This window comes from Panthera onca, chromosome A1, assembly GCF_046562875.1.
Source record: "Panthera onca isolate mPanOnc1 chromosome A1, mPanOnc1 haplotype 2, whole genome shotgun sequence".
In the NCBI taxonomy this organism is placed as follows: Eukaryota; Metazoa; Chordata; class Mammalia; order Carnivora; family Felidae; genus Panthera; species Panthera onca.
In genome coordinates, this window is record NC_138339.1 from 141,794,715 (window position 1) to 141,808,723 (window position 14,009).

At 39.7% G+C, this 14,009-nt stretch overlaps 1 protein-coding gene across 1 annotated transcript in view; it reads left to right on the forward strand.

Moving 5' to 3' along the window:
* Positions 1-301: 301 nt before the first annotated feature.
* Positions 302-14,009, forward strand: part of DTWD2 (DTW motif tRNA-uridine aminocarboxypropyltransferase 2) — a 116,207-nt gene continuing 102,499 nt past the window's right edge. The window contains exon 1 of the mRNA XM_060636314.3: positions 302-1,134. Coding sequence (XP_060492297.1) covers positions 917-1,134 — 218 coding nt within the window. The 5' untranslated portion in view covers positions 302-916. The remainder of the gene's footprint in view (positions 1,135-14,009) is intronic.

Here is a 14,009-nt window from a genome sequence, read left to right on the forward strand (position 1 = left end):
ATGACCTGAGCCAAAGTCCCACGCTTAACTGACTGAGCCACCCAGGTGCCCCTAATTTTTTGTTTAAACGTTGAATACTGGTAGAAGTCACATAAAATTTTAATAAATCAGCACCCATTTTGGGCAAGTAGTACTTCTGCTTTCATTCTATGGTGGACTTCATTTTTGCTTTTAACAAACTGCAGGCTACATTGCTGTTATTCAGAAGCTGTAAATAACTTGGGAAAGGTAGTTATCATTCTATGGTTTTTTCCCCCCTCATCCAGAAAATCTCAGCCCTCTGTTTCCTATTTTAGGGGCCCCAGATAACTTAAAAGCCTCATTGAACATTTGGTGTCTAGTGCAAAATAGTATGCTTGATGCCGAGGAGGAATACCAAGATGTACATGACACAGAGCCCTGCCCTTCTAGAGCAAGAATTTGGATGAAGCGGACCAGCGGAAAAACCAACCGTCAGTCGGCACAACCTCTCCTTTTTTGGCCTTTCGCTATCAAGTACATCCAATGTGTATCAAGTGTGGTGTGCACTCAACTAGTTTAGTTCCCAAACTGCCATCCTAAGGTGGGAAATGCAGAATTCTATTTAATTTTCACTTTTAAAGGAGTGATTATGGGTTTGCAGTCTTAGGTGTTTGCGAAGGGATTTCCTTTTTCCTGGAGAGGCGTACCTAATTCCCACCTGCTTCCTAAGACAACCCACACTCCCCTTCCTGGTCTAAGAGCTCACTGAGCACTGACCAATAGGTTCGGCCCGATTTCTCTGAGGGGCGGGACCTCGTGCCTGGGCTTCGGAGACCCGCCCCCCGTACGTGGCCTGCGTGCGTGACGCCGTGCGGCGCGAGGCGGTTTCTCCAGAGTGTGGCGCCCCCCGGCGGCAGCGAGAACTCAATGTGACAACCGGACCTGAGCGCCTGCCATGGAGCCGCAGAAACAGGCGCGAACACCCGGGGACCCCGTCGCGTGGCCGCGTGGGCCCTCGAGGTCTCAGACGCCGGACGACGAGGAGGGGCCGGAGGGCAACACAGCGCCCGCGGCGGCTTTTCTGGGCGCGGAGGCGGACGACGCCTGTGCGGACGCGCTGTGGGAGCTGCCGGTGGAGCCCGCCGAGCGGAGGCCCGAGTGCAGCCGCTGCAGGTGACCGCAGAGCGGGGGGGGGGGCGGGGACCGTGGCCGGCGGCGGCTTTCGGGGGAGGCTGCAGCGCCCCCTGCCGGGAAGGCGGCTACTCAGGCTCCACCCAGGGGGGCGCTGCCTCTGGCATCTCCGCGCGTGTGTCCGCTGGTGACCTTGGAATCACTCTGTGAAATTGCCCTTAGTAAGAAGCCGTTTACTCAGGTTCATGAGCGTTTAGCCTCACTTCCTGCAGGACACTGAACGTGTCATGGAATGAGAGTTCTGCTGTTGACAAACAAGAGTATGATACGGGAAGTGAGAGGTAATGACAGTAATGCTTACATTAATGAACACTTTCCTGCTCGAGTGACATAGTCATCTCACGGTAAAAAAAGCAAAAGTAATTAGAGGAGACAGTCAAGGTGGCTAGGAGAATAGTTAAGATTGTTTTTTCTGAATTCTGAATTCATTTATTGAGCACCTGTTGTGTGCCAGGCACTGTGCTAGATCTGGGGAATTCAGGCGCGGAGAACACAGACATGGTCTCTGCCCTGATTGGGGCACTTACAGGCTAATGAAGAGACAATTTATTAAACAGGTAACGATAACTAGCCCTGAATGCTCACAGTATGCCCAGTTGTTTCAGTGATACCTCATTGTGGTGGTGTCCTTCAGGATTGCTTTCCCTGCTTGTTTGCGTTTCATGCTGTTCAGATACACGATTCTCTTTAACTTGTGGGTGTTCAGGATCTTTTCGCTTGGTTACTGAAGGTCTCCATCTATCACCTGTCTTTCTGTTGCCTTCCACAATCTTAACGGTTAGATGGTGCCTCTGCTTCCTCACCTGGGAATGAATAGCTCAGCAGTTTGTCATCACGTCCTGCACAGCCCTGACAAGGCTCTCGTTAAAGTCACCAGTAATCTCCCTCAGATGAAATCCACTGTATCTTTTTCTCTTTTATACTAGATCTCTTGGTGGCATTCTGAAGTTGAATGCCGACTTCTTGAAACACTATTTCTTTGGTTTCCCTGTGGTTTATCTGCTTTGTCTGCCCTCGTCGTCTTTGCCTATTCTGAAAATCTAAATGTTGGGCTTCCTCAGCTCTTGATTCTAGATTCTCTTATCTTATAACCCCACACATTTTCTGCAGGTGATCTTACCAGTTTTCATGGTAAGATCGATACCCAAATACTTCTAGCTCAGACTTTTGTCCTGAGCTCCAGACCTATGCATTCATTTAACCAGTGTTGACGGAATGCTTTGCAGATTCTTGGTAATATGGTGCATTCTGTGCCCTCATGGGTTGTTCAGACTGTTATTGGATACAGATAAGAAACCAGCAACCAAATATGTAATTATGGAACAGAAAAGCAAAAGCAAACAAACAATGAAGCAAAGGAATGGGATGCTGTGACATAAAATAGGATGGTATCAGGAAATACTTCTGAGGAAATAGCATTTATACTAAAATTTGAAAGATGAGAAGAATCCAGGGAAGAGAAAAGAATTCAAAGAAGGAGAACAGAAAGCCAGACTGTTTTCATGTCTTTACTACTTGATTGCTTGGAGTATCTTATGGTGGACTTTTTGGGCTTTTCCCAGGATTGGGTTGTAAGACCCCAGAGGAAGGGATCTTGAGTGTAGGGATCTGTTTATATCTCCTAAATGTACTATCGAGAGTAAGACATTCAATATAGACTTTTGAGGAGGATGAATAATTTGTGTCTAGAAGGGACTGCATGTTTGATTGGAAGGGGTGTATGAATACAATTTATTTAAACAAGCTCCCTAAAGGTGTTAGGAGATAACACTTAACAGTGCTGCAAAGGGGTCACTAGGATGCTAAAAGACAAGTATTACAGATATAAACCCAAGGCTAAATTATCATGCTAGCTTTATCATCTAGTTTTTGCTCTATTTAGAACTGCTGATTATAAATGCTATAGTTTTTTTTGTTTTTTTTTTTTAAGAAAATTAGTCTCCTACATTTAGCAAAGATTTATAGTTTTTCCAGTCCACTCCCTGCTCCACTTAATAGATTTTATTTTTTAGGGAAGTCTTAGATTCACAACAAAATTGAGTGGAAGGAGTAGAGACCTATCTTCTGCCTCCACCCTGGTATCTTCCCTCATTAGCAGCGTCCCCTGCCAGAGCAGTACATTTGTTAAAATGGATGAACATCATCATAATTCAATGTGCATAGTTTTACATTGGGGTCCACTCTTGGAGTTGTACATATTTTGATTTTGGAAAAGTTCATAATAATATGTATCCACTATTATAGTATACTATAGAGTATTTTTACTGTCCTAAAATTTTCTTTGCTCTGCCTTTTCATCCATCCCTACACCCTAACGTAATCTCCTTTTTAGAAAATAAGAATGACTTTGATTTTAGTTTATTTCCAGTTACATTTAGTTAATATTTTAGGATTATGATTCATTCCAACATTTGTGCACTTTGCTTCTCCTACTGAAATTTTGTACCTTTTAAAAGTTCTTCTCCCCTTTGGCACAGTATGCATTTTATTTTAATTGGCTTAACTAATTTTATTATTATTATTTTTTTACATTTTTTAAAATGTTTGTTGTTTTGAGAGCGACAGAGAGACAGAACATGAGCACAGGATGGGGAGGGGCAGAGAGAGAGGGAGACACAGAATCCGAAGCAGGCTCCAGGATCTGAGCTGTCAGCACAGACTCTGATGCAGTGCTTGAACTCACAAACTGCGAGATCACGACCTGAGCCAAAGTCAGACACTTAACTGACTGAGCCACCCAGTGCCCTGTTCAACTAATTTTAATTGGTTAGATTATCATTCTAGAAGTCTGGAGAATATTTAGGTGTTATCAGGAGAATATAAGCTAATTGATGGCTCTTTATATTTTATTTTATTAAGCTGTTAGGGTTATACTAGTTTCCTGAATGAACTTACCTACATTTATGCTTATAATAGTTCTTAAAACCAAAATGCATTCTTAGATTTGAGTGATCAGCAAGTCACAATTATTTGGCCATTTACTTTAAGCAGTATTCATTTCTCTAAACGTATTACTGTAATTGTCATAGTCTTGGAGTTCCAAAAATTGGTTTTATTCAGAAAGTACAAACTCATTTTAACTTCACAGCAGAATCTTGCTAATTGGAAATACAAGTTCTCTGAAACATGAATGGGATATTCTTTCAAAGATCCCAAACTAATTTGTTATTGCTGGATACATATTAAGAGTGTGTTCCTCTTGAGGGAACAGGATGTACAGGAGTACAGTGTATGGAGAATAGTGTATTTGGACAGCTTGGTGGAAAGGAGGGAGTGGAAAGAGGCAAACCTGTAGAGATTAGCAGTGGTTGCTCTCGGAAGGACCAGGTAAGCAGTTAGGGAGGTTAAGAAAAATTGTGCTGAATGTACTAGGAACCAACAAACCAAGCACTGGAGTATTTTTTATTTTTTAATTTTTTAAATGTTTATTTATATTTAAGAGGGAGAGAGAGACAGAGTGCAAGTGGCAGAGGGACAGAGAGAAAGGGAGACAGAATCCGAAGCAGGCTCCAGGCTCCAGGCTCCAGGTTGTCAGCATAGAGCCTGACGTGGGGCTCGCACACACCAGCTGTGAAATCATGACCTGAGCCGAAGTTGGACGTTTAACCAACTGAGTCACCCAGGTGCCCCTGGAGTATTTTTATATTTAGATGATTGTCACAAGTTCAACTTCATTAAGTGGCTTTTAGCTGTTATAATTTATATTCTATTTTATTAAAAAAATGCAAACTGGTTGGTAATATGGTGGTAAAAGTCTTGACTGGGAAGAGTTAAGTCCTCATTCTAGTAAAGATGCTAGGCATCTTAATTATACTTATACATCTTCTATAGATAAGGCCATGGGTATGAGGATAAGACTTAGAAACCACTTGCAAATCATTGGTCCTAAGAATAATGGAATAATGTCAAAATATGCAGTATTTTTTAATTTGTCTGAGGGAGGGAAACAGTGGCAAGGGCATGCACACAGAGTGACACAGGCCCTGAGGCAGAAATTTTTCTTTCTCCAGTGCTTTCTTCCCCCAAAAGTAAAAAATTATAACGATTATAATATACCACACAAGTATATTTAGTATGTATGTATGTATTTATTTAGTGCCCATATGTGTGCATGAGCAGGGTAGAGGGGCAGAGGGAAAGAGAATATTAAGCAGGCTCCACAGGACTGTGAGATCATGACCTGAGCCAAAATCAAGAGTCAGATGCTTAACAGACTGAGCTACCCAGGTGCCCCTAGCACACATTATTTGAGCACTGACCACATGAAGGTTACCTATCAGGCCTAGGTATTTTACATGCAATATTTTATTTATTTCTCATAACAGCATTCTAGAGTTGGTGATATTGTTAGCTTTTAAATAACGAGAAGGTACAACACCAAAAAAATAAATAATTGGATTAAAAATGGGCAGAGAACCTAAACACATATTTTTCCACAGAAGACATACAGTTGGCCAACAGACACATGACAAGATGATCAACATCACCCATCATCGGGGAAATATGAATCAAAAACCGCAATGAGATATCACTTTACACCCAACAGAATAGCTAGAATCAAAAATTCAAGAAATAACAATTATTGATGAGGATGTCGAGAAAAGGGGACTCTTGTGCATGCTGGTGGCAGTGTAAATTGGTGAAGCCACTGTAGAAAACAGGATGGAGTTTCCTCAAAAAGTTGAAAATAGAACTACCATATGATCCATTAATTCCACTACTGGGTGTTTACCCAAAGGAAATGAAAACACTAATTTGAAAAGATACATGCACCCCTGTGTGTTTTGCAGCTTTATTTTTAATAGCCAATATATGGAAACAACCCAAGGTTCTATCTATAAATAGATAGATAACGGATATGTTATGTGTGTATACATATATGTGTGTGTGTGTGTGTATTATTTGTAATATTATAACGTGATATATTTTTTGTACATATGTAAAATGGAATATTTCTCTGCCAAAAAAAGAGAGATCTTGTCATTTGCAACTACATGCATGGACCTAGAGGGTGAAATAAATCAGACACAAATATCATCTGATTTCACTTATATGTGGAATCTAAAAAAAACCAAATGGAAAAGAGACAAACAAAAAACCCCCTAGACTCTTAAATACGGAAAATAAACTGGTGGTTGCCAGAGGGGAGGTGAAGGGTGGGTGGTGGTGAAATAGGTGAAGGGGATTAAGAGGTGCAGACTTGCAGTTATAAAATAAATAAGTCATAGAGTTGAAAAGTGCAGCATATATTGAAATATATAGTCAATAACATTTTAATAACATCGCACGGTGACAGATATGACTACACTTCTCATAGTGAGCCCTTAGTAATGCGTAGAATTGTCAAATCATTATGTTGTAGTCCTGAAGCCAGGATAACACTGTAGGCTATTTATAATTCAGTAAAATTTAAAGATAAATGATGAGGAGAAAGGAGTAATAATTAGGTAACAGAATTCAGTCTCTGCTCCAGTCCATCTGGCTCCTGAGCTCAGCCAGCACTTGACCTGGCTCTTTGTTTGCTGAAGAAGCCTTATGATTTTGTTGGTAGAGTAGGTGTAGTCACTAGTTGAAGTGGAGCCACCAAGGCTGCAAGATTTTCATATTTTTTATTTATTTATTTATTTATTTATTATTTATTTATTTATTTTTAAATGTCAGTGGGGGAGAAGCAGAGAGAGAGGGAAAGAGACAAGCAAGCTCCTTGCTGTCATCACAGAACCTCACATGGGGCTCGATCTAATGAATCTGGGAGATCATGACCTGATCTGCAACCAGGAGTCAGATGCTTAACTGACTGAGCCACCCAGGTGCCCCTTATTTATTTATCTTTAGAGTAGGCTTCACACCCAATGTGAGGCTTAAACTCATGGCCCTGAGGACTAAAGTGTCATGCACTATGGACAAAGCCAGCCAGGCATCCCTGATTTTCTTATTTTTTAAATTGAAGTGTGTTCAGAGGTGCCTGGGTGGCTCAGTGGGTTAAGCGTCCGACTTTGGCTCAGGTCATGATCTGGCAGTTGAGTTTGAGCCCCGTGTTGGACTCTGTGCTGACAGCTCAGAGCCTGGAGCCTGCCTCTGATTCTGTCTCCCTGTCTCTCTGCCCCTCCCCCACTTGTGCTCTGTCTGTCTCTGTCTCTCTCAAAAATGAATAAAAACATTAAAAAAACTTTAAACTGAAGTATTTTTACTTCAAGCTTAGTAAAAAGATGCCTGTGCTTTAGTATTCTCTAACTCCTTTTTTTTAAATTGAGATATTATTGACATAACATTATGTAAGATTTGATACATTTATATAATGCAGTATGATTAGCACTGGTAGTGTTAGCTTTGATTACATAATTATTATATCTTTTTTTTCTGGTGAGAAAAAAGAAGATTTAAGATCTAGTCTCAGAAAATTTGAAGTATAGTCCCTGACTTATGATGGTTCAACATAGGATTTTTCAACTTGTCAATGGTCTGGGAGCAATACGCATTTAGTAGAATCTGTACTTTGAATTCTTAATTTTTACTTTTTCCTGGTCTGACGATATGTGGTACGATATTCTCATGATGCTGGATGGCAGCAGGGAGCTGTAGCTCCCAATCAGCTGTGTGGTCATGAGAGTAACAACCAATGCATTTGCAACCATTCTGTGCCCATATAGCCATTCTGTCTTTCGCTTTCAGTACAGTAATCCATAAATTATGTGAGATATTCAACATTACTAAAAATAGTCTTTGTTAGATGATTTTGCCCAACAGTAGATAAGTGTTCTAAGCACATTTAAGGTTGGCCTGGCTAAGCTATGGTATTTGGTAGGTTGGGTGTATTAAATGCATTTTGACTCAGGTTATTTTCAGCTTTGATGTGTTTATGAGAATGTAACCCTGTTGTAAGTTGAGGGAGATCTGCATATCGTACATTACTGTTGACTCTAATCACTATACTGTGTATTTGATTTGTAGAACTTCATCTTCTAGTTCCAAGTTTATACCTTTTAACAACATCTAGCTCCTTTATTGAAATTTTTAACCTTTCCTTATTCTTTAGGTTTGGATATTCTGGAGAAAAAAAGTGGTGGGGATAAAATCATGAGAGAGGGATGGAGGGGAGACTGCAGGTGTTTAAGAAGAATGCAAGAACCACACATTGGCAGCCAACAGATGTTTTGCTTCGAATTGGTATTTTACCAGCTTTTAAATTAGTTCTAACAGTTAAAAATCAAGATGGTTTATCTCAAAAATCCAGATTTCTGGCTTCCTTGAGAATACAAAGATCTAGCAGTTCAGGGAGTACCTTTCTGAGCAGTATTGGTTGAGCTGAGTATTGGTCATGACCTCGGGTTGGGCGAGATCTGTCCAGGGCACCATAGCTCCTTAGCTATTACTGCTTGATTTATTTTATTAACTAGTAGGGATTTGCTTTTTGATTCTGGGTCTCATGTACACTATTGTGACTGGTCTGCTTAAGCAGTGGGGTGAATCAGACTGCAAGTTTGGTAGGTACAAGTGAAAAATGGTGATTCCTAAGGGAATTATTTTAGAATATACTAAGAGTATTGAATTGGTATCAGCACTTAGGTTTAGAAAACAAACTATTTTGGTAAATTTAAAATCAACTAGATTAAAAAAATTTTTTTTAATGTTTTTTTTTTAATTAAAAAAATTTTTAATGTTTATTTATTATTGAGAGACAGAGAGACACAGAGTGTGAGCGGGGGAGGGGTAGAGACAGGGGGAGACACAGAATCTCAAGTAGCTCCAGGCTCTGAGCTGTCAGCACAGAGCCCGACGCGGGGCTTGAACTCATGGTCTGTGAGATCATGACCTGAGCCGAAGTCGGTCGCCTAATCAACTAAGCCACCCAGGAGTCCTTTAATGTTTATTCTTGAGAGAGAGAGAGACAAAGACAGAGACAGACAGAGAGAGACAGAGTATGAATGGGGGAGGGACAGAGAGAGAGAGACACACACACATACACAGAGTCCGAAGCAGGCTCCAGTCTCTGAGCTGTCAGCACAGAGCCCGACGTGGGGCTTGAACTCACGAGCTGTGAGATCATAACCTGAGCCGAAGTTAGACGCTTAACCAACTGAGCCACCCAGGAGTCCCTAAAATCAACTAGATTCTTGATGATGATTTTTAGAGTAAAAAATTAGATAATTTCAAAATTTAATTCTTTGTTCATATCAAAAGTATCATATTCCTAAGAGAAAAGTATGAAGTTAATTTGTTCTTTCCTATTGGTATAGAAAATATGTTTATTCTTTGAAGTAGTTCATTTGTAATATATGTGGAAAGCTAACTGATTCACAAATTACTGTGCAAACTAATCATATGTTCAAAGTTGAGCAAAGATGATATATGTTAAGAGGGAATTTTTTTTCTTAATCTTAATTAAGTCTCCAAAGAGGAGTGACCAATTTTAAAAACCACGTTAGAGCTTTCTAAATGTTTGATTTATTTTCCCCAAGAAAAATAAGAATTCTATCATTACCCTCTGATGGATAGAAGTTTTCTTCAAAGAACATCAAAGCACATTAATTTTTAAAGTACATTTGCCCAAAATTAATAATTCATCATTCTGTTCGTGCTTATATAGTGAGAAAAAATATTCAGAAGTAGTCTAGTCGAAAATTTGGTATCATTTAAAAAGGGTTCACAGGTTACAAAGTGCTTTACCTGTGCATTTTAATTTAATACATAAGACAACTTTGATTTAAAGTTATTCCTTTTTAGACTCTCAGGGTCAGGTGACTAGTGAGGGGCTTTCATACTTTTATTCCTACACCATATAGTAAAAGATTATATTGAAGCGAGCAGTATGACTACTCTTGTTTTCCTGCTGCATATAATAAATATTTCCAGTGAGCTGTTTCTTCGTGGTCTTTGAATCTGTAGATTCTTTTCCTGTTCCCTGGCTGTTTTTAGTTATTTTGGAATGAGAGCTTTTTAATTACTGTCTTTTTTAAGATTGAGCCTTTATTTCTTGAATCCTTTACCTGCCTAAGGTCAGTTTCTTATTTGTCAGTAGGTCCTCATTTTTCAGTCAGAAAGGCAAATTAGAAGATATTACTGATTAGGAATTTATTTTGTTTTCCCCTGTTCACTTATTTGCTTGCTTCTCTCTGTCTCTCTCCTCTCTCTCTCTCTTTTTTTTTTTTTTTTTTTTTTTTTTTTTTTTTTTTTTGGCTTTCTCTACTGGAAGCCTCATGAGAAGGCTGTGGGAAAAAAGATAGCAGTGAAATGAAGTAAGTAGAAGTCTTCCAGAGTTCCGTGGAGGAAAAAAATGAAGCTATAGAATGAGTCTCTGGACTTTGCAAAGGGCGAGAGGGGTTAACCTCTTGGAGAAATACCTGACTCTTTGCCTATGTAGACGTGTTACCTGGCAGGCTACTTTTTTTTTTTTTAAATTGTGCTAAAATGTACATGTATAATACTTATCATTTTAACTATTTTTTTAAAAAAATTTTAACGTTTATTTATTATTGAGAGACAGAGCATGAGCAGGGGAGGGGGGAGACACAGAATCTGAAGCGTCAGCACAGAGCTTGACGCGGGGCTCGAACTCACAAACTGCGAGATCATGACCTGAGCCGACGTTGGATGCTTAACTGACTGAGCCACCCAGGCACCCCTCATTTTAATTATTTTTAACTGTATAACTCAGTGTCATTGATACATTCGTAATATTCTGTAACCATCACTAGTATCTGTACGCAACACTTTTTTCATCATCGTCAATGTTGACTCCGTACCCATCAAATAATCACTTCCCATACCTTCCCCCCACCCGGCTCAGCCAGTGGTAACTTCTATTTTATTTTGTATTTCTATGAATTTGCTTATTCTAGATTCTTCATGTAACATACAATACTTATCCTTCTGTGTCTGACATTTCACTTAGAATGTTTTCAAGTTCTCTCCATGTTGTAGCATATCAAAATTTCTTTCCTTTTTATGGCTAAATTATATGTATATACCACTTTTGTTTATCCATCATTCATTTTTTTTTCTTATTTGTTAAAATAACAATGGTTTGTTGATGAACACTTGGTTTGTTTCTACCTTTTGGCTATTGTGAATAGTGCTGCTGTGAACCTTGGCACACAAATATCTGTTTTTGTTCCAATAATTTTGGGTATATACCTAGGAATGGAATTGCGGGGTCATGTGGTAGTTCTGTGTTTGACTTTCTGAGGAGTCGCCAAACTGTTTTCCAGTTCCGTTTCAAACAGAGGTCATTAGATTAAAAAAAATGTTTATTGATTTATTTTGAGAGACAGGGTGTGTGTGCGCACACGTGTGTGAGCCAGGAGGAGGGGCAGAGAGAGAATCCCAAGCAGGCTACGCACTGTCAGCACAGAGCCTGATGCAGGGCTCAATTTGCAGACGGTGAGATCATGACCTGAGCTGAAATGAACAGTCAGACCCTTAACCAACTGAGCCACCCAGGTGCCCCGAGGTCATTAGATTTTTAACATCTGGGTCTGCTCATTTTATTCCTTTCCTGGAGACCTTCCATGCTTGTATTTCAGGTACACAGTGGAGTCGAGGCTCTAGTGTGTCATCCAAAGCCTTTGCATCTCTTCCTCCACCGTACCCTTCCCATACCCTCTCTTCTAACCACCTGGAACGCGTCCCTCGAACAGGTGTTTTTCATGTTCTGCTTTATGCCTTTGTTCTCTTATTTCCTCTGTACCAAATGCTCTTCTCTCATCCCTTCTTTCTGAAATGCTACACTGTTTCAATGTCCAGCTCAAGTACCCTGTCTTGCCAGGACCCATTTCCATAAGTTTTGCTGCCTTCTAAGTTTGAATCGTTTGTTCTTTTGACTTCTGTTTTCTCCATGACACCAGTAGCTGTCTGTGGCTTCCTTCTTGGTCGTCTCTTTCAGACTCAGGTTTATTTACCACCAAATGTTTTAATGCTAGCATTAGGCCTTCTGAGGCCTAGGGAAGCGAGGTACAATTACATGGTAAAACTTTTCACTGATTGTTAAATGCTCATATACATAATCCACAAAATGGATTGCTTCAATGGTGTGCGTTTTGGAATCAGAACTGAGTTCTAGCCCCAGCTCTCCTTTCTTGAGAAAGCTACTTAACCTCTCTAAGCCTTGCTTTCTTCATCTGTAAGTTAGGACAGTAATACTACCTGTCTTTGACAGTTTTTTTGAGATTAAATGAAGGGGAAGTATTTATGATAGTGCCTGTAACATAAAAGTGTATGGCTAGCATTAAACTCTTCCTCTTGACCTTTTCCTCCTCGTTCTTTTCTTTCTTTTTCTTTCTCCTTACCCCCTTTCCCTCTTCTTCCCGTTTTCTCCCTCTTTTTTTGCCTCTTCCCTGAAATATCAGAATTGTTATTTATGAAATTGGTCTATTTTACATTTAGTTAGCTTTTTCTATGTTAGAGTAGCTCTTTTTCTAGGTTCAGAGATTAAGGGCAAGTAAATAATTTTGCATGTGTTGAGCTATAGGTCACCACAAATAAATTGCCTCTTGATAGAGATTTTGTCATTCTTGGGCTTTCAAAAGTACTCACTTTGCAGCTACAAATAAATGTTATATTGATGACAAACACTTTCTTAGGGCATCAAAATCAGTGTTTTATCTTGTAGTATTACTATATTCTCTTTTTTTAATGATTTAAGTACTTATAAGTCCTTTTTATTTTTTTATTTTTGTTTTTTATTATATATATAATTTATTGTCAAATTGGTTTCCGTACAACACCCAGTGCTCATCCCAACAGGTGTCCTCCTCAATGCCCATCACCCACTTTCCCCCTCCCCCACCCCCATCAACCCTCAGTTTGTTCTCAGTATTTAAGAGTCTCTTATGGTTTGCCTCCTTCCCTCTCTGTAACTTCTTTTTTCCCCCTCCCCCTCTCCCATGGTCTTCTGTTAAGTTTCTCAGGATCCACATATGAGTGAAAACGTATGGTATGTGTCTTTCTCTGCCTGACTTATTTCACTTAGCATAATACTCTCCAGTTCCATCCATGTTGCTACAAATGGCCAGATTTCATTCTTTCTTATTGCCAGTAGTATTCCATTGTATATATAAACCACATCCTCTTTATCCATTTGTCAGTTGATGGACATTTAGGCTCTTTCCATAATTTGGCTATTGTTGAAAGTGCTGCTATAAACATTGGGGTACAAGTGCCCCTATGCATCAGCACTCCTGTATGCCTTGGGTAAATTCCTAGCAATGCTATTGTTGGATCTATTATATTCTCTCAAAGTACTTAAGTAACACATTTTCTCTCTTCTATCAAAGAAACTTCTCAGTTCTGTTTTGAGAATTTATGCAAAATTACATATAAATTAAAATTAGGAAGAATACTTCCTTAATGAAGCAGGTATATAAAATCTGTACTTTAAATAATATTTATTTATTTATTTATTTATTTTAACGTTTATTCATTTTTGAGAGACAGAGTGAGAGTGTGCGAGTGGGGCAGGGGCTGAGAGAAAGGGAGAGACAGAATCCAAAGCAGGCTTCACTCTCTGAGCTGTCAACACAGAACCTGATGCAGGGCTCAAACCTGTGAACTGTGAGATCATGAGCTGAGCTGAAGTCGTATGCTCAACCAACTGAGCCATCCAGGCTCCCCTAAAGGTTTTTTTTTTAAAGTTTGTTTATTTTTGAGAGAGATTCCCAAGCAGGCTCCATGCCATCAGCACAGAGCCCAACGTAGGGCTCGATCCAGTGAACCATAAGATCATGACCTGAGCTAAAAGAAATCAAGAGTCAGATGCCTAACCCACTGAGCTACCTAGATGCCCCTAAAGTCTGTACTATTCTTTGTAAGATATCTCTAATGAAGATAGCTGGTCCTTGGGACCACTTTAGTGTGAATTC